The following is a 22,350-nucleotide window of genomic DNA, read 5'->3' on the forward strand; positions in this document are numbered from 1 at the left end:
GTGATTAGAAAAAAAAAATCATCATCTAAACCTGGCCTTCTGCAGAGACATGCTTAAAGTTCTAAGGAAAGCTTTGCAAGCTCCAACAGGATCTTTCTCCTGGAGCTTGTAAATTTTGCAAGTGAATTACCAGTGACACTGTGAGAGACCTGCACACAAATCAAACCCCCCTGCAAACTCTGGGACCAGAGCAAGCACATCTCACCCCGACCACAAGTTACTTGAGTTTTTGCCAAGTTTTCATGGCAGCTTTAACAAAAAATCACGTCTCGGAGGAAATTTTCTGACTTGCTAACGGAGCGCACACGTTTTTGTGAAGCCCAAGAACCGTCTTTCCTCTAAGCTACAGTTTGAGCACTTCCCCAGCTAAAGGGGAAGTGGCACCTCCCACCCTGCCCCAGCTGCACGCCCCACTGCAAATTGATCTCACCAAGCCGAAACTGAAAGCAGCTCTGTTACAGCCGAAGATACGAGCTGCTACCACCCAGTGGAAAGAAAGCTCACAGCTAGGGTTTCCAGGGGCTTTACGCATTTTGGCCAAGTAAGACTTGAAAGGGCTAATTCTGTGCCTCCCTATGGTGCTGTAAAGCTTCTTCCCGTTCTTATCCTGCTCGGTTCATCCTTGCTGACAAAATAATTCTTATATTTGAACACAAAAACCTAGAAGGTTTGAATGCTTTTATTTAATTTTTTACAGCAATATAAATTTTACAGATTCGTTACAGTACAGATTTTGCCGGGGTTCATAGAGGTACTTGGTGATTTTTTTGGTTTATTTAAAGGAAAGAGGCGGGTCTTGGGAGCATGGTGACATGAACAAAACAATCTCATAGTAGGAAGCAAATCCCTGCCGTGCTGAACACTAACCTGGCTGCGACCTACCGGGCAGAAAGGTGGCAACCAGCAGTGTTCCCAGCAACGACACCAACCCTGGGATACTCTAAGAGCTTTGCACAAGAATTCGTGAGCTTACAGGTAAGCAGGTTGTTTCTGTAACAGCGCTGAAGATCCTTAAAGCCCTTGGACAGCCTTTTCTGCAAAAGGGACAGAAATGAGGGAAGCCGGTGTTAAAATTAGCCTGCCGCTGGGCAGGCAGTGCCATGTAACAGTTATTGCAGCTGTGGAAAAGGAAACTGTAAAATACTTCAGATTTAATAACCCGAGCAGCTACAGTAACGTGAGGAACGTGATCTCAGCCCTAGTAGCAGCACCGTATGCACAGCGTAACAGTGTGCTACCAGAACCCCATCTGCCAGCCCTCCTGTCCAGATAAGCAGGGGAGAAACCAGCAAAGCTCCTGCACAGCCCCTAACGAGCAGAAAGGTGCACGCTGCAGACACACAGCTTTGCGAGGACATTTCCCAATTAGCCCAGGGCATGCAGCGACATCAGGATAGTGCTGTTACTAACGTGCACCAGGCCTGGCAGTCGAGTGTCTGGCACTGAAGGATTAAATCAGTTCAGACAGCGGAGTCCAAGAATATGATCACACGGTTTTAAATGCCCCTGATTGACTTAATACTGCCATACCGAGTGGTATCGCAAGTAACAGAATAAACTGCAGACCGTATAAATGTGCTATGTATGTACACACTAAAAAACAGCCCTCTGCTGCTTCATATATACTCGATTCCTTAAAAGCCTGTACTGGGATAAGTGACACATAAGAGGAGGGATTCAGCTGCCAGACGAAAAATATTCCAGTCAGCTGGAAATCAAATTCCCTTTCAGCCACAGAAACTCCCCTTTCTAAAACTTTAAGACGAGCGTCACCTATAAAATGGAATCCCAAAAATCCAGTCCAGAAAAAATACCCCCAAAGTAACTGATGCGGCGCTAGAATATGCCAGGAGATGTACACTGACTGCCTCATTCCTCCAGAGCCTCTGGGCTCCTCTGGTAGTGAAACCCAGAAACCCTCAGAATGCAGAACATCAGCTTCACACAATTTTAAGGATGCTCAAGAGTTCACAGCTTGCTGATTGTGTTCAGCCAGTCTGAATAACCCTGAGACGTACTTCATGCACTGAGAAGGAACGAGGTCTGCTTAGGAAATCAGCCATCTACGCTCAGCTTTGTTTGAAGACACGCTCCAGGCAAACGGGGAGATTCTGGAAAAGCCACTCCGAGGAGCTTTGCTGAAAGCAGTCAGCGGGACATGGGTTGCTGTGAAAGTTACTGTGCTGAACGCTCTGACAAAGGGTGCATTTCAAAGTTTACCAGCTTGATTATTAAATATTTTCTACAAAAAGGATGCACTGCAATAGGATTTGCTCTACAATTCCCAAGATCTTGTATTTTCTGAAAACGAGCCAGCAGTCAGTGCTACAGGTAGCAAACGCCCCTGGTCTATGTGCTAAAGTCAGCATTGAAACTATGACAGAATTCAAAAGTTGTAAAATACCAGCATTGCCCCAAACTGCCCTGGGACAGGGACTCTTGGCTGTGATCGCTCTGGCACACCCAACACGTGGTCAACACCCAACACACAGGCAACACTGGAGGCTCTTCAGCTGTCCCAGTGCATCTCACCGCTGCTTCCCAGAGGCAAGGAAGCCACCTCCACGGGCACAACTCTAACCAGACCCAGGCACCAGCCCATCGTCCCTACAGCTGAATGCTCCTCTGCTTGTTTCTCCTGCCATCAAACAGCAGTCACAGCACACGGGGTGCTGTTAGAGGCCGGGGTCAGCTCACTGAGGGCTGCTCCTGGGTGTGGGAGCTGTGGTTTTTATTTTTGAGGGGCTGACAGCACAGCTTCACAGCACGTTAGGTGCATGCTGTTTACTCCTGGGCATTCTCCCACAGTGCCCCCAGTCACCACACCAACCTTCCCGAGCTGCAACCCCCCTGCAGGAACACAAAGCTCGTTCCACAGCAGCAAAGCAGAGCTATGCCTTCATTTAATTTCAGTACCAAAACCTGTCTACTACACTCCTGCTGCAGTTTTGCTCATTTTTAAGTTCAAGCTTGAAGAAAACTCAGCACTGCTACTAGAAATAACGTAGTGAGAATATGACTAGCCACAGAGGGAATTATCTGTTTGTTACTGCTGCTGGTAACCTCCTTGGTCTAGGCTTTGCCACGCCAGGTTTAGCCTCAAGCTGCAGGTAACGTTAAGCATTACAGCTTAAACCTGAGCTGCCCGTTGCCTGCCTGTTGCTGGTGGGAGGTGGGAAAAAGTCTTGCTTCCTCCTACAAAACTGAAATGACACAATCATACGAAAATTAAAGGTTTTGTCAGCTGTTGACACAAGCTGGTTTGATCTCTACAGGAAAATGTTAATTACATATTAGAAGGGGAAAAAGGAGTGGAAGAGTCTGACCCCAAGCCATGTGGGAAGCATGTTTCAGAGCCTTCCAAAAAAAAAAAAAAAACCAAAAAAAAACAAACAAACAACCAGGCAACACAAAATGTACACATCTATTAAACTATTAAAAAAAGGTAAAACTATACTGGGACTTGGCTGCTTTCATCAGGGGGAAACCCTTGACTTGAAGGTTAGTAGGTACAGAAAAACACTATTTGAACAAGAGCTGTTTTCTGCCTCTCACACGGCAGTGGTACTTTTCACCATGCAGAGGGATAAAATTATTGCCTCCCTCATTAGGTTTGAGACCAGCTATGAGCAAGCCTTGTGGAAGCAGCTGAAGGCCACCATCTCCAGCCAGCCAGCCCTTCTGCTACACCTCAGGAGATACTCAGGTGGGACAGGCTGGTGCTGCAGTCTGCCTCGGTGAGTCACTGCAGAGAAGGATTTGGATTCTCTGCTCAAGCTGCCCTAAAAGCACATTTGAGGATAGTGAGCAGACTGAATCGCTGGAAGACAGAACACTTCCCACCCTTTCATGCTATGGGAAGCAGTAAAACCAGCGGGAAGGTCAGGGCTCATTTCCTCAATAAAAAAAACCATGGCTCTTGGCTTACCCTGCAGTATGCACATACTTCAAAGACACCGTTAACAGCCAGGTCTAGTAAGGAACAAGACAGCTAAAAAAGTTGAAAGAAACTGGGCAGAACACTAGCAAGCTGACCAGTTTGTTTCACCTAAAAGACACCGTATGGAACAGACCACTGCCCAGCCTGGAAGGACAGAGCTTGCCCTCAACCAGCAGGCACTGTGTTCAGAGTAGCAGAGCCCAGCTGCTGGGAAATGCCACCCGGAGCTCCCTTACTGCAGACCACAGTACTTCCACGCTGCCAGGCAGCCCTTGCACTACAGCTGGTTGTACTGAAGCCACAGGACAAAACTTGGGCTTGCCTCCACTCCTACAGAATTTTTACTTCACTGTCTCCTACATGTTCCCAGCAGCTGCTTAGATCGTATTTCTTCCCTTTTTCTTTTCCAATCCCCCCCACCTCATTTCTTTGCCTGTTAATTCCAGATTAAAGCAATGTTGGAGAACTTTGGGAGGGGAGGAGGGGGACACAAGCTAGAGCAGACTCAAATAAAGACCAATGTTAAATATTACTTAATGTTTTCTTTTATTTAAAAGATCATTCACAAAATACCATATCCATAAATTTATTTTGTTATGAAGCAGAATGTGTTAAGTGTTTGGAATTTTTCTTTTTTTTTTTTCCTTTTCATTTTTACATTTAAAAGTCAACTGTCTTGACTAGAGGTGAGTTTTTATATGGGAATTTGTTCTTAAAATCTTTTCCACATTGAAGATGTAAATAGGTCAATTATTGGTTTGGAATACAACCACACAAATGCATGTCTGTCTTAAATTAATTATTAGTGTTAGACAAATGGTTCTTATCTCAAAAGCAGATTAAGTGACAGGCAGAAGGAAGGAAAGAGTAGTTCTGTAAATTGCTGGGACTCTGACATTACAAAAGAAACTTCAGAGAAGGAATTCCCTTCTAGCAGTGATGCTGGCAGTACAGCAGCCATGCTTCCAAACTTCTTCTGGAAGTGCTCTCGTGTGCCGGCTGTTTTATCTGGGAGCTGTCAGCACTAGTGTTAGGGGCCCAAGTTTTTCCTTGCGCACTGGACATGTCTGCACTTCAGTGTTAGAGATCCAGGCTGTTTTTAAACATGAATGCTCTCCCCCTTAGCTCCAGCCTCCACCTCCCCTCCCTCCTCCCACACAGAACACTCCCAACACTGGTGAGAAACACTTCAAGTTCAGAGATGCAGCGGTTAGAGATGCTTTTCACCCAAACTTCTACAGGAAGAGAATCTATTTCATGACAGTTTCTAATCTGCCCATTTTCATGGTATTCTCAAAGCAGAGGTCTTAAAACTGTACACCACTGGGCAAAGAAAAACAGGGGGTAATGACAATTACATACTGCATGGCAAAGTATATACTCCTTAAAGAAAAATAAAAAAGTCAATTTTATTTGTAGAAACTTCATTTAAAAATTTACCAAACATGTAAAACCCAAAGAAATGTAAGCAGAAAGAGCCAGTGAGCAGCTGTGCTCGGGCACATTTTTGCAGCACTAACCTTGAGCTCCGAGGTGTAGTATCATACCATTTTGAATTCTATCAGTCACCAGCAACAGGCTGCTGGGAGATGCTTTATCCGTACTGCTTCCACCTATCCACCAGGCTTGCCAGCCAACTTGACTCGTATCTATTAAATTGATACTTCCTGGTAACCTGTGTGAAAGGGCAGTTCCCCCCTTAGCTTTCTAAGGGGCTCTGCTGGATACAGTAAGTCATTAATTGTCCTAAATGGTATTTCACTACATGGTTAGAACTGAAAGTTACTCCGCTCAACTCATCTGGACTCTCCAGTTTTCCTCTTCAGAGCCACAGCAATACAGAACGAGACATGCAGGTCAGAAGAGGAGCACTGAGGAAGTAAAAGGAAACAATACAGGGTAATAACTAAGTCTAACCTGTGCTTCTAAAGTAAAACAAACCCAGAAAGGAGGAAGTGAAGCAGCACCTTTGTCCAGAGACCTCCACACCTGTGGAAGCAGCTACACTGCCTTATCTACTGGCAACTGTGCCGCTTGGAAGGAAACAGAAGAGGAAACTCAGCACAAAGCAGGCACTAGATACAGCAAAGCCAAGAACGTACTAAAAACCACTTGTTAACAGCTGACATGCATTCACAAGCTCTGTGTTTTCAGTTTCAAAGAGGACAAATGCCAGATGGCAGGAATGGTAAACTGCAGGGTTGACATTCCAGCAGAGCTAGTCACTCTGTACTGTCTTGCTTTTTCTCCCGCCTCCCCATTCCCTCTCAACCCCAAGCTCAGTCGTGCTCTTTTACTACTTCCTCTCGGGGCTTGGCTCCACCAAAGATAGCAGAATTTGGGTTGGCTACTTGATTGAGGGGAGTAGCAACTGTTCGAGGTTTGAGCTGAAGCCGGGGTCGCTGTGCTCTTTCCTCTGCAAGACAAAACAGTAAGGTTTTCAGACTTCTCTACCAAGGGCAAGCAGCTTTAGCCTGATGAAGAAACAACACGTGTCATTCAAGAAGACTGAATTACAGAAGAGAAAAGGAGTTTACCTTCTGTTGGCTCTCTGAAGTCCATGGAAGATCCACGAAGGGGAGGCCCATCTCGGAAACGACCAGTGCCACCACTTCCCATTGAGGCACCTGGTGGTCGTCGGTCTCCAGGGCGAGTGCCTCGACCCCGGCCTCCCAAGAAGTCATCATCTTTGAATCCTGAAGAAGGAAGATGGTGAATGTAAGGAGCACATTTCACAACGCTTTTATCTAGATTTATCTGGATGACTGGAAAACCTCGCAAGGCACAGCTGTCAGTCCAAGATGATGCACTGAGAGCCTTTGTCTGTAGACAGATTGCTTCACAGATCTAACGCATTCTGGAAGAGTCATACAGATTGCATTTGAAATCCAGTGCACTATGCCAAGTTCAGAACCTGCTTTATCCACCTAGAGGCTTGTTTCATACTCAGTCTTTGAAACCAGGTTACCAAGCACCATTAAAATATGAACTTCAGCTGCAACTTCAGATTGTTAACACTAGAAGCTGAATGACGAGGTAACACTACAGGTACCCTGGGTTCTGCTATGGACAGATCACACTGGCCGCAGCCTTAGCATGAAACCTGTAGGAGCAGAGCAAATGGGAAAAGAGCCAGGGAGTAATGAAATAATCCTTAAGAAGGCCTTTGAAAAATGGAGCAAAACCAAGGCTTTTCAACTATACTATAAAATGCCCAGGGATCTGCTTGACTAATGAAAGAGCTAAGAAAAAAAAAAAAACAAAAAAACAGACTTTTAAATGTGAAGCTGACTACATTTCTTCAGTTTGTGTATCAAAAGCCACCAAGAACTACCTGTCACTGACCAACTTCCATTCTGCACCAGTGACCATCCTGGAATATCCCCCGATAGCTCTCAATGGTAGGAAGATATTTCAGGCTAGCAGCATACCTAAGTGGAACATAGTTTTTTTTAAAGCTGCTTGGAAGGGAAAGATGTTTTATTCCCATCTGAGATTCTCCTTTCCAATTTAGCATTTGGCAGAGTTGCAGAACTGTCCTTTACTTCAGCGCCAAACAGCAATCTTTAAGACTTGATCCAGCGCAAGTCAACCTGAGAAGAAAAGCTTCTGTACCAAGTAAGACTTCAACGCTAAACTTCAGCACACAAATCACTCACCCAGCACCTAGCCAGCTGAAGTGTGCATCTGAAGAAGCTGCCAGTAAAGGTATAAGGCTGCGACACCAGAATGCTTAGCTACGAAGGCAGGTTAAGCACAGCATTGTAGCAAGCTCCCTCTCTCCAGCACCATGCTGAGTTCCATGCCAGCAGCTCATGGTTACCTCTCCTACTTTGTCCATTCCACTCATGCAGAGACCAGACACTGCACAGTTGCACTTGCCAACATCTCCCCATCAGAAAATGGACCAAACCCACAAGTTCAGAGGACAAAAGCAATTGAGTTATTATCACCCTGGACACTAATAACTGGAAACTAACTGGAAGTCAAAAATAAACAATGGCTCCATCAGTACCTTCCACTCAGCAAGTTCAGTCATTCGCTGCAACCTGCATTACCAGAACAGACCTAACTTTTAGGAATGTTTTCTATTTAAAAGTGCTTTGGAACTAACACAACTTTGGAGATATCATTTGCTCCAGGAATACACATTTCACATGGCATTACATTATCAACCTCTTGAGAGAGTTGAAAGCCTCTGCTTTGAGAGAATGCAGCAGCAGTATCTGTTTTTCCACATGGCCTGTCTGTTTCTGCTACTATTGAAACATGTACTTGGGCTCATGTGTGAGAAATGCTGTGCTTGAAACCTAGACATCCCAGACTACATTCAATCTAGTATTCTGATATTGAAGATCACTTCATAAAGCTTAAAATGAAGACCATTTCCTCTGTTACAAAGCAATTGAAGTTTCCCCTGAAGAATCCCACTGTAGCCACAGGATGTCCTAAGTTGGCATACAGTAGACTAAGTCAAAACAGAAATGGGGACAAACGTAGCTGACATGAAAATGAGAACATTTGTGCCTTTTAGGCTGCCTATCTTATAAGTGTTAATACTGATACCAGAACCGAAGTCATCTCTGGAATCCCATCCACCTCCTCTGGATTCTCGGGAACCTCCTCCCATTCCTAGGAAAAAAGCCACAATTGTGTTCAGGTCTAAAGCTGTGGGAAAGACTGATAAGGGGACACCAAACCAAAGTCCAGTCCTTCCATATCCAAAGTCATGCTGCTGGAAAATCCCTTCATTCCAGTACCACCAAGTTCCATTGGATAGGAACAAAAGATCAGCTTTGTTAACCAAGAACGAGTGGTCAGAAAAGCTTCTCTAAACCAGACTGATGAAAAGCTCCAGTCAATGTAGTTCAAGTAAGTTCTGTAGCTACAGAAAAGCCTGTTCTTACACTGGAACATCAGACAATAAATACAAAATACATATTCATACACTTGCGATTACTTTGATTACTCATTTTTACACACTAATAAAATAGTAGCAGATCAGACCATTGGGCTTATTATTGTCCTCTGCAAGAGACTGCACAGTGCTAGGGGGATTGGTCTCACTTCCAAGGTTAGCAGTGACACACACGCAGCTTTGGGACACGAAGCACATCTATTCCAGCAATTTCAGGAGCGGCAGCAACTACACTAGGTACGTACAAGTTTTCTTTCCACTACTGTCTTTGTGTTTTCTTGCGTGCCTTGCATGCATTAGTTAGCACCAGAAGTCATAACTCCAGCTGCTATATTTCAGAATCTATTTAGGAAAATGAAAGTCACCTCTGTCATCAGGCCCGCCACCTTTTCTGAAGCCAAAGCCACCTTTATCCTGTTTTCTGCCTTCTGCTATGTCCACTCGGAGTGATCGGTCACCCAAAAGCTGTTAAATAAAGAGGAGAATCTCTTCAGAAATTGCCAGATGGGCTGCCAAGAAGCTTGAGACTTGTGCTTATTTTTCTCTTTCACAAATTAATTGGAAATGTACTTACTGCACCATCATATGTAAGAGCTTCCTTGAGTGACTCCACCTCATCAAACTCTACGTAACAAAATCCTGTAAGAAGAAACCCAGAAATTAATACCAGCACTTTAGAAAGCAACTGTAAAAAGCTTCTCTTCCTGTATATCTAAGTCTTCTCTTTCAACCACGAACTACAAATAAGTACAAGATGTACACTGCTCACAAACCAAACATCATTAAAGATGAATGCATTTACCTATGCTTATTAACAGTTGGGACAGAGCCTGCAATAGAGCTCTACATGGACAGAACACAAACGCTAAAAGGCTGATTAATTTCCTTTACAGTATGTTCCCACTGCAGATAAATTTGATCTACACCTTTAGACAGTTATTCAGATAAATATTGACATTTGTTACTAGCATCTTTAAATAAGAAGATGAGGTACCTGCTTGGCCAATGGTCTGATTTTCTGTCACTGCACCATTTAGCAAATTTGCTATTCCTTTGCTGAAATTCCTCAAACTGTATTCCCCCCAAAAAGTAACTTAAAAAATAACTTAGGAAGTGCTCCATTTCCCCTCAGTCATTTCCAATGGAAATATGATTTACATGCTCTAATGCAATTGTGTGAATGGCTCACTGAACTGCTTTTCCTTCCTACCTAACCTACTAAAGGAAAAGGCGAAGCAATGGGAGTCTGCTGAGCTACAGAAAGATTGCCTAAGTACTCAAAGCCAAAGACCACTGATCTTGAGTGGCTCAGACACTTCAGCTTTGTTACAATTCATAAAGACAAACAAGGTTTGAGAGCCTCTTACAGCAGGGCAAATATTGACTTGATCAGACTGCATCTTGTGATGGAAGTAACAGTGAATCTCATTCAAATGAGATGTTTATTTGTTGGTGAAAGACAACTTTGCATAAATCAACACTGAAGAACAAACTGCACTTCAGAGCAGAGCAAATTCCCCATTAAAACAATTTTAGAAGTAGATGATTCTCTTACCAGTTAGCAACCTACAACTGAACCAACTCTGAACACTTACCTTTAAATTTGTCTGTTTCCTTGTCTCTGACTAGTCGTACACTCCTTACACTGAGATCCTTGAAGATGGCATCTATGTCTCCTTGAACAGTGTTGAAGGGTAGGTTTCCCACATACGCTGTGAAAGGGGGTTCTGTTGGCAGCTCTTTCTGTTTGCGGGCACCAAGGCCACCACCACGAGACCTGTTGGAAAAGAAGTCCATTTCTGGAACCTGACTCCCCATAATACAGTGCGCAGCACTGCCCAGGTGCTAGTGGATTTATCAGAAGTGGATCTCTTCCCCCTGCTTCAGTCAGCTTCCACAACTCCTGGTAGCATCCCTTTACCTGCATCTGCCACCTCCACTACTGACCAAGTCCTTTTTAGCATGACCTGATCAGTACTTCAGTGGGAGAACAAATGAACAATATCCTTAGCTATCTTACAGATAGAGTCAGTAATGAACTGATGAATGAACTTCTTCCTTGTTTCAGAAGACATTAAGGAAATCTCAAACTAAGGTCATCTGCACCGTTCCCTACTCAACACAACGCATCCCAGAACAGATTTCAAGAATTTATTGCAGTAAGGAAATGCCTGCATGACACAGGCATATCCCAAAGTTTATGTGGAACTAATGCTTTTAGCTAAATAGTATAACATCAACTCCACAATCACCTTCATTTGCTTAGGAGACATCCTCCATCTCTGAAAAGTTACTGCTGTAACCAGCTGTCAGATATCTGAAGGGCACCTGGACTGTAATACTTGGAACACAGGCTAACCAGCTTAGTTGAACAGGACATTCTAAAGGCAGAAAAGCAATTTAAATGATATTTGGGTACTTCTTCCTTTTGGGCTCATCAGAAGAAAACTAGGCTGCTTTTTCCTATTCTTCCCCTCAGTTAAGGCTATCAGCACTGGTTGCTGAGGAACTAGAAAATTACCAGCTCTGTTCATCACTGTATTAATCCAACACATCTGCATGTTGATTTCCCATGGAGCCTACGCTTCTCAAGCTAACCTTGATCTCCATTACAGAGAGCAGTCACTGTGGACACGAGGCCCTTAACTTACAGCTCCCGGACTTGCTGGCTACAGGATGCCCCCATCACTGGTTCAATGCCCCTTGCTCTGCCTAGGCAACTTTTGCTGCATCTGAGAAGCCTACCTGCAGCTCTGCCATGTTCTCTCCTTCAGTGCCTTCCTTTTACTGGATTTTGTTCATGTCTGCTCCCTTTCCAAGAGGTTCCCTGAACATTTGAAAGTGCAAAGAAACTCCGAGTGTGCCATCCAGGGTTTGCCTGGTGACAAGAACTAACTGGATTTCTGCAGAGGTTCAAATACCTTCATTATCTTGTATTATTCTCGCTAGTTGCATGCAGCAAGAAGGTCCACAGTACTTGTCCACCTTTTTTTCCCCCCCTCTTCATTCCAGAATAAATATTTTATTGCGAACAAATGACATAATGCAGAAATCTTGGATAAGACTCCTTAACTCTTTCTAGGTAAGCCTGCCACTTGTGCCTATTCATGGTACCAGCGCAGGAGTTTCACCAACAGTATCAACATGCTGCTGCACAAACCCAAGTAACTACCTCAGTACATTTAATTAGTGCCCAGCCAGGTTCATATTTTAGCATTTCTGACAATATTCCACATCTGCCTTTGTCTCAATAAAGAATCAGAGTCAAAACAGGTTCAAGACCAGAAGCTGCTATAGCTGGGTGCTCTGCATGAAGGGCAGAACTCTGAAACATGTCAAATCAGTTCCATGCCTTCATCCTTCATTCTCACTGAGGTTTTTACAAAAACCCTTAAAATACTACACTTAACTTGCAGCTCAAAACCTTCATTTTTATGTCCAATAGTAACATCAATATTGCTTAGGATGAGTTTAAAAGAGCATTCCCTCCTTTTGTGCACTCTCACCATGTTTCCTGGGCTGCCCATCAGCCGGCTCTGTGCACTAATTCATCTGAGCACTCCCCTTACAGATGAATTCACCATATCAACAAGGTGATCAGCTGCAAAAGGCACTTGTGCCAGCACAGGAAGGAGAACACAAGCCAGGGCTCCAACTGCAGCTTTCAACAGCAGCCTCACTTAGATGAATCGAGCTGCCTCTGAAACCACACCCTGAAGTTTGCAATCCCCCAAAGAAACTCGGTGCTGCAAACAAGCCGTGTTTCTACCATAACACGCCAGGATTTGGGGGGAGGGAAGTTGTGTGTAAATCCATGTCCCGTTTTAATTCCTACGGATATTTTTCTGAAGTGACGTATTCTTTTTGAAGATCTTCCACTAAAGCCTCGGTTATCAAATAGCTATGGAGTTGGTCTTTCAGTCTCCACCTGAAGAACAGGAAGGGTCACAAACCAGGTTCCAAACTAAGCTTCCTGCAGGCTTCAAGTACAGCAGGACAAGGAGTTTTGCAACACCAAAAGACACTGTTCCTACACCTTGCTACATTTTTTTCCAACATTGAAATGGTGAAATAAAAAGTAAGACTGACTTCAGGATCCAAGATTCAAACAAGATGCATAATTCATAATAAAATAGGACAAGCATCAATATAATTAAGAACAGCCCTGAACTGAGTGACCCGGGTCACACCAAAGCATTAGATGTGTATCTGCATTTCCCACCCAGTGCAACTTTCACTGAGACACACCTAGGTAATAATTATGTCATCTTAGCAGGGGAATCAAACACCATTTTTTTTTTTTCCTCCATGAAATGAAAGCAGAAAGTTGAAGAAAGCTTGCTTCTAGCAGAGGCCAGAGGCAGCATCCCTATAATTAGGCTTACTTTTTGGTGGACTGAGTTGGGTGACATCATAAGGCCACGCTGGGGTGAAAGAGCACCCAAACTATTATTTTGAAGCTACTTTTAGGAAGTTTAGCTGTTCAGAACACAGTCTGTCAAATATTCTGAGTCAGGAATATTTTGGAAAGCTGTCATTTGAGTTTAATAGCCTTTCACAAAGGATCAAAACAATAGTTCTGGATTTATCTTTTTGCCCAGCAAACAGACAACAGCGTAATCGGATTGCAGCTTCAGTATTTCACCAGAGACACCATCAGACTCAGCAAGACAAGATTCATCAGGAGTCTCCAGACCACCACACTAAGCACACACTGAATTTATTCGGGCAACCCAGTACATCCCTACAGTAAGTGCTACATGTCTTCAGCAAGAAGCTTGCTTGAGCCTAAGAATTAAGAGGTATTTATTAGTAGTAAATGGGTAGGAAACAGGATCCAAAAGCATAAATGCTAGGTCTCCATTTCCACTTACTGTATCATGATTCACGGGATGAATCTTAACCTTTGATTAAGGTGTCCTGCACGGGTAACCTGGTACAAAGACCACGCCTAACCAAACAGCCTACCAGCAGGCCAGGAGTGATAAACGCAGTCTCCTTCAACCCTGAGAGGCTCTACAGATGCTCAGTGTTCCAGCTAGGCCACAGCATTACCAAGAATGGATTTTGGTGTCAAAGTCTGGGCTCCAACACACCAACCAGAAAGCTTTTATAGTGTGCTTTTGTTATTAATGTCAACAGCATGTTTTCCCTCTGGAATAAGTTGACTCGCACATCAGTGTCATGCTTCAACTTGTAATCAGTTCACTGCCAGACATCTCAAGTACAGCAAAATCCCATCTCAAACCAGTCATCCTCCGTTGCCCTCCTGTGTCATTTTGAGAGAAGAACAAGGCAGTTGTCTTAGCTACATTAGAGCTCATCAGGAGCCACTGTTTCCTATCTGCCTCACTGCAATCTCATGATAATGCTCCACAGAGGGCATCTCTGACAAACTACATCTCTACTGAGTTTACACTATTCCTGCAGTCCTAGAGCACCTAAAAATGAGCAGGAGTCTCCCTAAGATAACAAAAGATTTTTTAATCAGAACCTTCAAGAAGTCACGTTTTTGCTACACGCAAGACTGCACAAAGCTCAGGACCTGTAGCACCCAAACTACAGAATTACCTCCTAGTTACTTACCAGAAACATCTGCAGAAGCATCTACTAAGCAGTTCACCTTTAATTCACCAAAGCAAGTATCTGAGCCTTGCCTGAGAGCAAGTTTAAGTACTCTATTAAAGAAATCTGAATATGAAAGTAACACTTCAACTTTTGTTTTGCTACTTTACAGTAACATCTGAATTATGAGTGTCAAGTGCCACCTCAGGCAGTTGTCAATGTATCTATTAAGAATTTAAGAAGTGGCAAAACTAGGAATAGCAAACCCCTCTGTTTGCTCTGGGACATCTCCTCTTTAGACAAAGGACGTTTATGCACAAAAACTAGTTTACAGAGCCTAAGTGCCAGAGATTTGCTGAATGCAAGGCAACTCACTCCTGCTAGAGCCTCAGCACCACCACCTCCCTGCTACCTGGACAGCCTGGAAATGAAACCTGTTTACTCCTCTGACCACAGCAGAGGAGAACTGTTGATTGGGAAACATCTTGGAAGACTAAATGACAAAAACAGCATACTCGTTAACATTTGCTTGCAAATAGTTTATTTCACAGTTTTATACCTGGTGTTTTAATTTAGAGCAAACTTGTACAGCATCAACCTTCAAAAAAGTTAACTACTTGCGTCTTCCTAACACGGTTTAAGGCAAACTCTGTAGTTGCTGGTCACTGCTTTCGCAGCCCACTCCCCCCAAGCACGTGCGGTCTCCAGAGTCGAGCCAGGCCCCACGGATCCGAGGGCTGGAGCCAGCACCGGGAGCCAGGATAAGGCAAGAGAGGCCGGCAGCTCCCGGCTCTCCCCGAGCGGAGGCACCGCAGAGCCCTCCCATTTCCTCCCCGCCGCAGGCACCACAACGCCGCCTGCTCTCGGGGCCGCCGCGGCTCCCTCCCCTCTCTGCCGTGCCGAGCTCGTCCCGCCCGCACCGGGGCTTCGAGCCCTCCACGGGCAGCTCCCTCCTCCCGCCGTGTCCCTGCTGCAGCTCCTCACGGCCTTACCTTGGCTCCGGCCCAGCACCTCCCTAAATCCCCCCCCCCGCTCCCTCCCCTCGCCTCCGGGCCGGCGGGAGCACAGCGACACCCTCCGCCTCCCGCCCCTTCCCGGCTCTCCCCAGCCACCAAGCCCCAAATCTGCTGCGGAGCGAAGCGAGGAGGGGGGGGCGAGCTGCCCTTACCCCCTCCCAGACCACCGCAGCCACCTCCCCGCGCCTCCACAAAGCCGAGAGGCGGGAGGCGAGGGGCCAGCAGGCTGCCGGAGGCTGCGCCCCCCTCCCGTCCCTCCCTCCCCCTCCCCTTTTACCCCCCCCCATCCCATCCCCACAGGGCCGAGGCCCGGCCGCGCCCCCTCCTCGCCAGGCCCAGCGGGGGGGGGGGGGGGGGGGGGGGCAGGCCCGGAGCGTGCATGTGAGGGGGGGTCGCCCCTCCCTATCTCCCTCCCCGCTCCCTCCGGGAGGATCCCCGGTCGTTCCCCAGCCTTCCCCAGCCTCCCCGGGCTCACCCCCGGCCGCCGCCGAAGCTGCTGTAGGCCCGATCGTCGTAAGGATCGAAATCCGCCATCGCCACCTCAGCCTCCTCCCCGGGCGAGCGTGACAGGACCGCGCCCGCAGGACCCCGCGCCGCTTATATACGGCGGGGCCCCGGCCGGGGCTGCCCGTCGCGGTGCCTGTCTCCAGCTCCCACCCCCCCCTCCTCTCCTCGCACCTCCAGCGGGGCTGCCCGCGCCGCTGCCTGTCGGGAAGTCGCCGTCACAGGCGGGCGCGGAGCGCGGGCCCCGCCGCCTTTGTGCCGTGCGGGCAGCGCCGCGCTGAGGGGCGGCCCCGGGGACGGGACGGGGCGGGACGGGACGGGACAGGGGGCCCGGAGCGTGGGGCAGGAGCCCCGCCGAGCCGGGAGGGAAGGAGGGAGCCGCGTGAGGGGAGAACCAGCAGGGAGCCCCTGCGCTTTGCGGCGTGTGCTCTCTCAGTGCTCGTCAAAAATACAAATACAAATAAAAATGATAGTTAAATAAGAATAAAAATTGTCATTAAAATAAAGGAGTTCGTGAGGAGTTCTCGTTTGCACGTGTCTGGAAGCATTCACCAGCTTTCCCCCACCCCGTTCCCTCGACCTCCGCCGCTTCCCAAGCGCCCGCACCGCCCTCGGAGCAGCCCCGCGGCTCGCTGAGGGGCTGCGGGGGAGAAGCGGGGCCGGCCGCGGGGGTTTAACCGCGGGTGTGCCCCCTCACGGCGCCCCGATCCCCCCCGGGGGCTCGGGAGGGACGGGCGGGGACGGGAAGATGGCGCTGAGGGGGGCTCGGGGCTGAGGGTGGGGGGGGGGGGGCGGCGGCGGCCGGGTGCGGGGACAGCCCCGGTGCGGGGACAACCCCCGCGTGGGGACAGACCCCGCGTGGGGACACCCCCGGTGCGGGGCCAGGCTCGGTGCGGGGCCAGCTCCGTCCCCGCTGCCCCGGAAGAGGAGGAGCGGGCAGGGAGCGGCGGTGGTGGCGGCCCCACGTGTGGTAGCGGCATGGCGGAGCGGGCGGGTGGCGGCGGCGGCGGGGGGGGTGTCGCGGACCCCCGCGGGGTGCTGCGGCAGGGCCGAGCCTTCCTCGATCTCTTCTGGGACATCGCCAAACCCGAGCAGGAGGTGCGGCTGGCGGCCACCGAGAACCTCCTGCGGCACCTGAGGGATGGCGGAAAGGTGAGGGGGGGGACCGGGATGGATGGAGGGATGGAGGGATGGATGGAGGGGGGCAGGCGCGGCCGGGTCCCGCGGGGTGCTCGGCGCCTCCCTAAAAATGCCTGGGTTTGTGTTTCAGGACGAAGAGATGCAGTACGCCCTCAAACGCCTGGTGGAAGGGCTGGGAGCCACCCGCGAGGCCGCCCGGCCGGGCTTCAGCTTGGCCCTGGCGCAGGTCAGTGCTGGGGCCGCTGCTGCCCCCCCTGTGGGGGCCGCGAGGGGTTCGGTCGTGCCTCAGGAGCAGCCTTCACTGGTGAAATATGGCCAAGTTTTTGCACGTGCTGCGTTTAGAACTGTCTGGGCTTCTTAAAATTAACTTCCTTCTGATTTTGGTTGCTTTTCGTGGGAGATCTGAAAAGGCAACCCTTTACTACACACTTCAGGATACTTTCTTGATGCTGTTTGAGTCTCTAACATAACATGTAGTTGCAGACATTGAGTTTATGCACATAACTTTATGTGTCATTGCCATGGATGTGACCCCATCTCGCCTAACAAGCTGATAATACACAGGAGCCTGTGCTCTTCCCGCTTGGATCAGGGCCTTGCCCATGCTGAAAAGTCTCATTGCTTTTCTACAGGGTCATATAGTTGCAGCAGGATGCTCTCTTTATTGATCCTGCTATGCCATGTAAAGGAAAAAAAAAAAAAAGGAATACCAGCAGATATATTTATGTCTGCACTAGTTGTAATTCTGACACGTATTTTACTGATCTAATTGTGCTCCATTATTGCCCGCAGCAGCACATCTAGTGTTCAGGTCTGTTTTGGCTGAACTTGTTAATACTTCATAGAATGAACAAACTGCAAACTGAGCTGTCTCATCCATCTCCTCAGGTGTTGCAGGCTTTTGAGGAAATTCCAGTATTCAGTGTCCTGGAACAGATAAAAGAAAAACACAATCTTGAAAAAGTGAAGAAGGTGAGTCAGCGCGTAGCATCATTGAACAGCAAGTTTAACTTTCTCTGTTCTCTGATAATTTGGAGCCTGGATACTGTAACTTTGGGGTTCTTACTGAGAGAAACGAGTACAATGAAATAACTGAAATATTTCTGAAAACTGGAAGTTGATGATACTCTTGTCTGTCCATGTTTTATCTGAGATTTGTTTGTGTGTTGGAGAGAAAATCTAGGACAGTAGCTCTTAAACATAATATGGGGGGTTGTTTTTCAACTCTCTGTCAGAGTTGTAGTTGAATGTGAGATCTAACATCTCAGTGGGGTGGATTTTTACTCCAATATTTTTTTTCTTTTTCAGAAACTTGTGAGAAATGCAGCTTTTGGAAACTTTTTTGGAGTTATAGCTCTATTTCAATCTGGCCGGCTTGTTAAGGTAACACTGCTGTTACGTTGCTTGTGAGTAGGGGTTCTCAGGCTGGCTGAAGTAGAGAGAGGATGTGGAAAGAAAGACTGGGCCATTGGCTAGTGGATGAGATGGGACTTGGAGCATCAAGTCCAATTCATTTCTTTTGCATTATCCATACAGTTTTTGTACCTTCTAAACATCAATTCCTGACTAGAAAGTAGAAACTGTGTCAGATGGTACCAAAAGTTTCACTATGTCTTATGGAAGTAAGGCATCTGTAGTCACATACAGCCAGAAAATACTGTTGGGAAAAGTTGCACATCAGGAAGCAATTGTTTTCTTATTCGAAATAGACATGAGGGTCTCAGTAGTGGATTATTTAAGCCTTCTGTTTAACCTCTAATGTATGTCTTCTATTTTTGATGTACTTTTCCTTTCTAGGACCAGAAAGCTCTGCTGGAGAGTATCCAGCTTCTCCAGCAGTTGACACAATACCAAGCACACCTCAAAGATCTCCCTAGCAAAACTATTGTGGACATCCTGTCGGAGGTATAGTCACAGCATGTGGTAGATAGGAGGGAGGGCTTCGCTTTGGGGACTGCTTTTCCATTGGTTTGTTCATAGTTAAAAGTCAAAGGGGAGTTATGGAAGAGTAAGTTTAAACTGCAGGACCTATTTTCTAAGTTATCTGTGGGCAGATGCTTTTTTTTTTCTGAGAAGGATGCTCTGGTTTACCTTAGTCCGTCTACTCCTGATGTTAGGTTTAAATGTATTTTGAATCTAATCTTTCAGAAAATCCAAATGTAAGCCGTTTTGACTCTTTCCATATTTTATTGATGAAAACATTGGATCTGGTGTCCTCTAAAACCATTCAACACAGTTGTTTACCAACAAATCCTACTGAAATAAGTAACTTTTAATGGAAATATAATTAAAAGCTAATCCAAGAGTGTTTACTCCTCTCTGAGCTGCACAGCAGTACAGACAGGAACAGGCAGATGGCAAGAGAACAATTTCAGCTGGAGTTGACCAGAACTGCTGTTTGATGACAACATATTGTCCTGCTCCCTGTGGTTAAGCACCTGGGGACTGGATAGTAATACTGGATAAAAATTTGTTCATGAGTTTTGGTTGCACCATAAAAGCTGTTTCTAAAGTTTCTGGAACACTCAGGCTTTTAGTAAGATGCCCTACAATACAGATATTTTCATGTACTGCACAGCAGGTTGGTAAAATGCCCTCAGATGTTTCTCACATGCTCTCTTAACCTTCATTCTGACCTAGGTTCCTGAAACCATATTTGAGGAGGTCCTGTTTGGTATCCTGCAAGCTGACTTCACTTCAGCTTTCCAGTCTCCAGAGAACCTCCACCTTTTACTTGTGGGCATACAGAAATTCCCTGGTGTTCTGAAACCTAAAAAGCTGAAGAAGCTGTTTGGATCACCTACTATTGTAAACGAGGAAAATATTCCCAAGTAAGTTGTTAAAATTAAGACTATCAAATACAATATTATTGGTTTATTGGATAGCAGTGAGAAAAGTAACGCTTTCCTTCTGCCTGCATTTGCTACTGCAGGTGCTATTAAGGGGTAGGCACTAACTGCTCTGCCGTTTACTAAATTATAGCTCTGCCTGCAGTGCTCTGTAAGTGTCCTGCATTCTTCAGTGGGATGAATTTGGCCTTCAGCAATCCCCTTCCAGGCCCATTCTCTCACATCATATGCTTTCTTCTTCTAGGCTTGTAGAGCTTCTGCAAAGTGCTGCCAAGTCAGAGAAGAAGGACAAGAAATTGCCCAGTGTAGGGCTTGCTTTGCTCGAAGTTTCATTAAAGGAAGGTGCCTTTGAACTGTTCTGGAAAGAAGCTGTGGAGAACGGGCTATTCAAGGAGAAATCAGGACCTGTGAGGTTTGTTTTAACATACACTTTTTTTTTTTTTTTTCCCTATTATTCTTCTGTTTCTTGCTTCTGTTTCTTGTATCTTTCTGTTCCTGTGGTAGGACTGAACTTATGGTTTCTTGTAAACAACATGAGAACATTTGATTATTTAGGTATTCATGAGAAACTTTATAGGAAGCCTAAATCCACAAGTTACCAGTAAGTTTTCTGTTGGAATTATGATGTGTAACAAATTTGGGCTTAAATTTACCAAGGACAGCACATGACAGTGATACCCCTGTCAGGCATAAAGTTGTCTTCAATCAGTAGTGTGCTCCTACAAGACTTGTCAGAGGAAATGTACCATTCCTTTCTGTAAGTGTCTGAGAGAGTGGCTGTTTTGTTGTCATGGCTTAAAGACAACTTCTGTGTAGATAAACCAAGGTTGTGAAATTTGTATCTAATACTGCTAGATTTGTGCTTTGTAGGATGGGCTCCATTAAAACACCTAGATATTATTGGGCTCCTTTGGTTTGGGTGCTGACATGGTCTGTGTTTTAGAAGGATATGGCTGGGGCTGAAATCATAACAGTGTCTATTTCAGCTCCTTTTCCAAGTCTAACACTAGATCTTTGTAGGATTATTTAAACTGTCTGTGGAGACTCATGCTGTACAAACACTCTGCAAAATCCTGAACATGAGTGTGAGCATTTTGGGGGAGCATAATTTCATTTTTTGGACCGTAGCATGATGGTCTGTGGCCAGGTTTAATCTTTATTAGATCAAGAGTTTGAAAGTCAGAGGTGCACTTAGTTATTTTCTTAACATATTATATGAATATCACAGTGAAGGGAAAACGTTTTTCCAAGTTTAAACCTTGTCTTAGTTGGCTTGAATTGGGTAAGTCTGAAAATAACCTTTGTGTGCTCAAAAGTGTTTCCTTTTTAGCCTGTTTTTCTGCAGAAGTGTCTGCAGAATGTCTGCCTAATAATTCTTAAGCCCATTGGGCAATTTTGATCAAATTTGACAGCAAGTTTCACAAACAAGTAAATGTTTTTAGGCCTGTGGAAATAAACACGTAGAGAGAAGAGATCCAGCAAGTGCATTGAGGAAGGGGCTGCTGGTGTGGACTGATCTATTTCTGGGCAGCAGAGGACCTGCTTTGGACAAAGATCTGAACAGCTGTGCTAGCCAGAAGGAAAATTTTCAGCAGTATGATTTTTGAACACTGGATCCATGTAGAAAGTGTGTGTTTTTGACTTCTGTCTTCTTGTGTACTCCACATAGCCTGCATCACCACTTCTTCTCTGTCTTATCTTTCTTTGTGGCTTTACGGCTGTGGCTCTACTTGAGAAAATGTTAATGTTCTTCGCTTCTGTTCAGTTACATGTGCTACCGGTTGCTGGGGAGCGCTCTGCCCTTGTTGTCTCTGGATCAGCTACAGATGGTTCTCAAAGGGAAGGTGATGCAGCTCTACGGAGAACATGTGGTAACAAGCCAGGTAGGTCCTTTGAAAGTACTTGTGCTCAGGCCTAAAGCCCCTGTTCTGAGCAGAACCTCCCCCCAGCCCCTGTCCACCTTTCCTGTTACACGTCTTCCTGTATTAAAAACAAGTTTATGTGATTTAGACCTTGGACTAAATTTAGCCCTTACTAAAGGTAGGGTTATTGTGTGACTGCTGGTTGCAGTGGGCTTTTATAAGACTGCTTTTGATTGTTATTGTCTATTTGTGTATTACTATTCAGACTTATTTTAAGGAGTTTGAAACTGTTCAGCACTGAGCCCCCTGCTTCCATTGGTGCTGCCGAGAAAGCTCTCGCCGTGGGGGAAGCAGAGGAAGGGCAGCCCTCAGCATATTGACAGCGTCATGTGTCATCCTTTGACAGGCCTTTTGATTTTGCATGTCTAGAAGCTCCTTTTTGTCTGTCATTGTGCTGGGTGTTGCATGAACATTTGAAAGCAAAGACAAAAAGGGACGACTCATGCTTTTGTGTATTTTAGTGCTTGCTTCAATATGCACATCTCAGTGCAGTATG

General features: G+C 46.1%; 2 protein-coding genes across 3 annotated transcripts in view; one reads left to right on the forward strand and one right to left on the reverse strand.

Moving 5' to 3' along the window:
- Positions 1-663: 663 nt before the first annotated feature.
- EIF4H (eukaryotic translation initiation factor 4H) lies at positions 664-16,015 on the reverse strand. Of its 2 annotated transcripts, XM_084299976.1 has the most exons (7): positions 15,915-16,015; positions 10,454-10,635; positions 9,433-9,497; positions 9,224-9,323; positions 8,507-8,572; positions 6,478-6,636; positions 664-6,356 (listed from the first exon to the last, which is right to left on the reverse strand). In XM_084299976.1, exons 1-7 carry the CDS (start codon positions 15,971-15,973, stop codon positions 6,220-6,222), a joined length of 768 nt encoding a protein of 255 aa, XP_084156102.1. In that variant the 5' UTR covers positions 15,974-16,015; the 3' UTR covers positions 664-6,219. The 2 variants fall into 2 exon arrangements, with proteins under 2 accessions (XP_084156102.1, XP_084156103.1); XM_084299977.1 differs by lacking the exon at positions 8,507-8,572.
- An 896-nt stretch (positions 16,016-16,911) lies between these two features.
- MYBBP1A (MYB binding protein 1a) overlaps positions 16,912-22,350 on the forward strand; it is a 59,636-nt gene continuing 54,197 nt past the window's right edge. Inside the window, exons 1-8 of the mRNA XM_084299387.1 lie at positions 16,912-17,095; positions 17,214-17,309; positions 17,972-18,055; positions 18,392-18,466; positions 18,881-18,988; positions 19,724-19,914; positions 20,177-20,344; positions 21,698-21,815. Of these exons, the coding sequence (XP_084155513.1) occupies positions 16,922-17,095; positions 17,214-17,309; positions 17,972-18,055; positions 18,392-18,466; positions 18,881-18,988; positions 19,724-19,914; positions 20,177-20,344; positions 21,698-21,815 (1,014 nt within the window). The 5' untranslated portion in view covers positions 16,912-16,921. The remainder of the gene's footprint in view (positions 17,096-17,213; positions 17,310-17,971; positions 18,056-18,391; positions 18,467-18,880; positions 18,989-19,723; positions 19,915-20,176; positions 20,345-21,697; positions 21,816-22,350) is intronic.

The sequence above is a fragment of the Netta rufina genome (assembly GCF_964035555.1).
Source record: "Netta rufina genome assembly, chromosome: 21".
NCBI lineage: Eukaryota > Metazoa > Chordata > Aves > Anseriformes > Anatidae > Netta > Netta rufina.

Excerpts from the sequence above, each read along its gene's own strand:
- EIF4H (XM_084299976.1), bottom strand. The coding sequence starts at position 15,973 with ATGGCGGATTTCGATCCTTACGACGATCGGGCCTACAGCAGCTTCGGC. Across the intron at positions 9,498-10,453 it reads GGAAACAGACAAATTTAAAG|GATTTTGTTACGTAGAGTTT; the intron begins GTAAGTGTTCAG and ends TTCTTCTTACAG. Across the intron at positions 9,324-9,432 it reads CTCTTACATATGATGGTGCA|CTTTTGGGTGACCGATCACT; the intron begins GTAAGTACATTT and ends TTTATTTAACAG.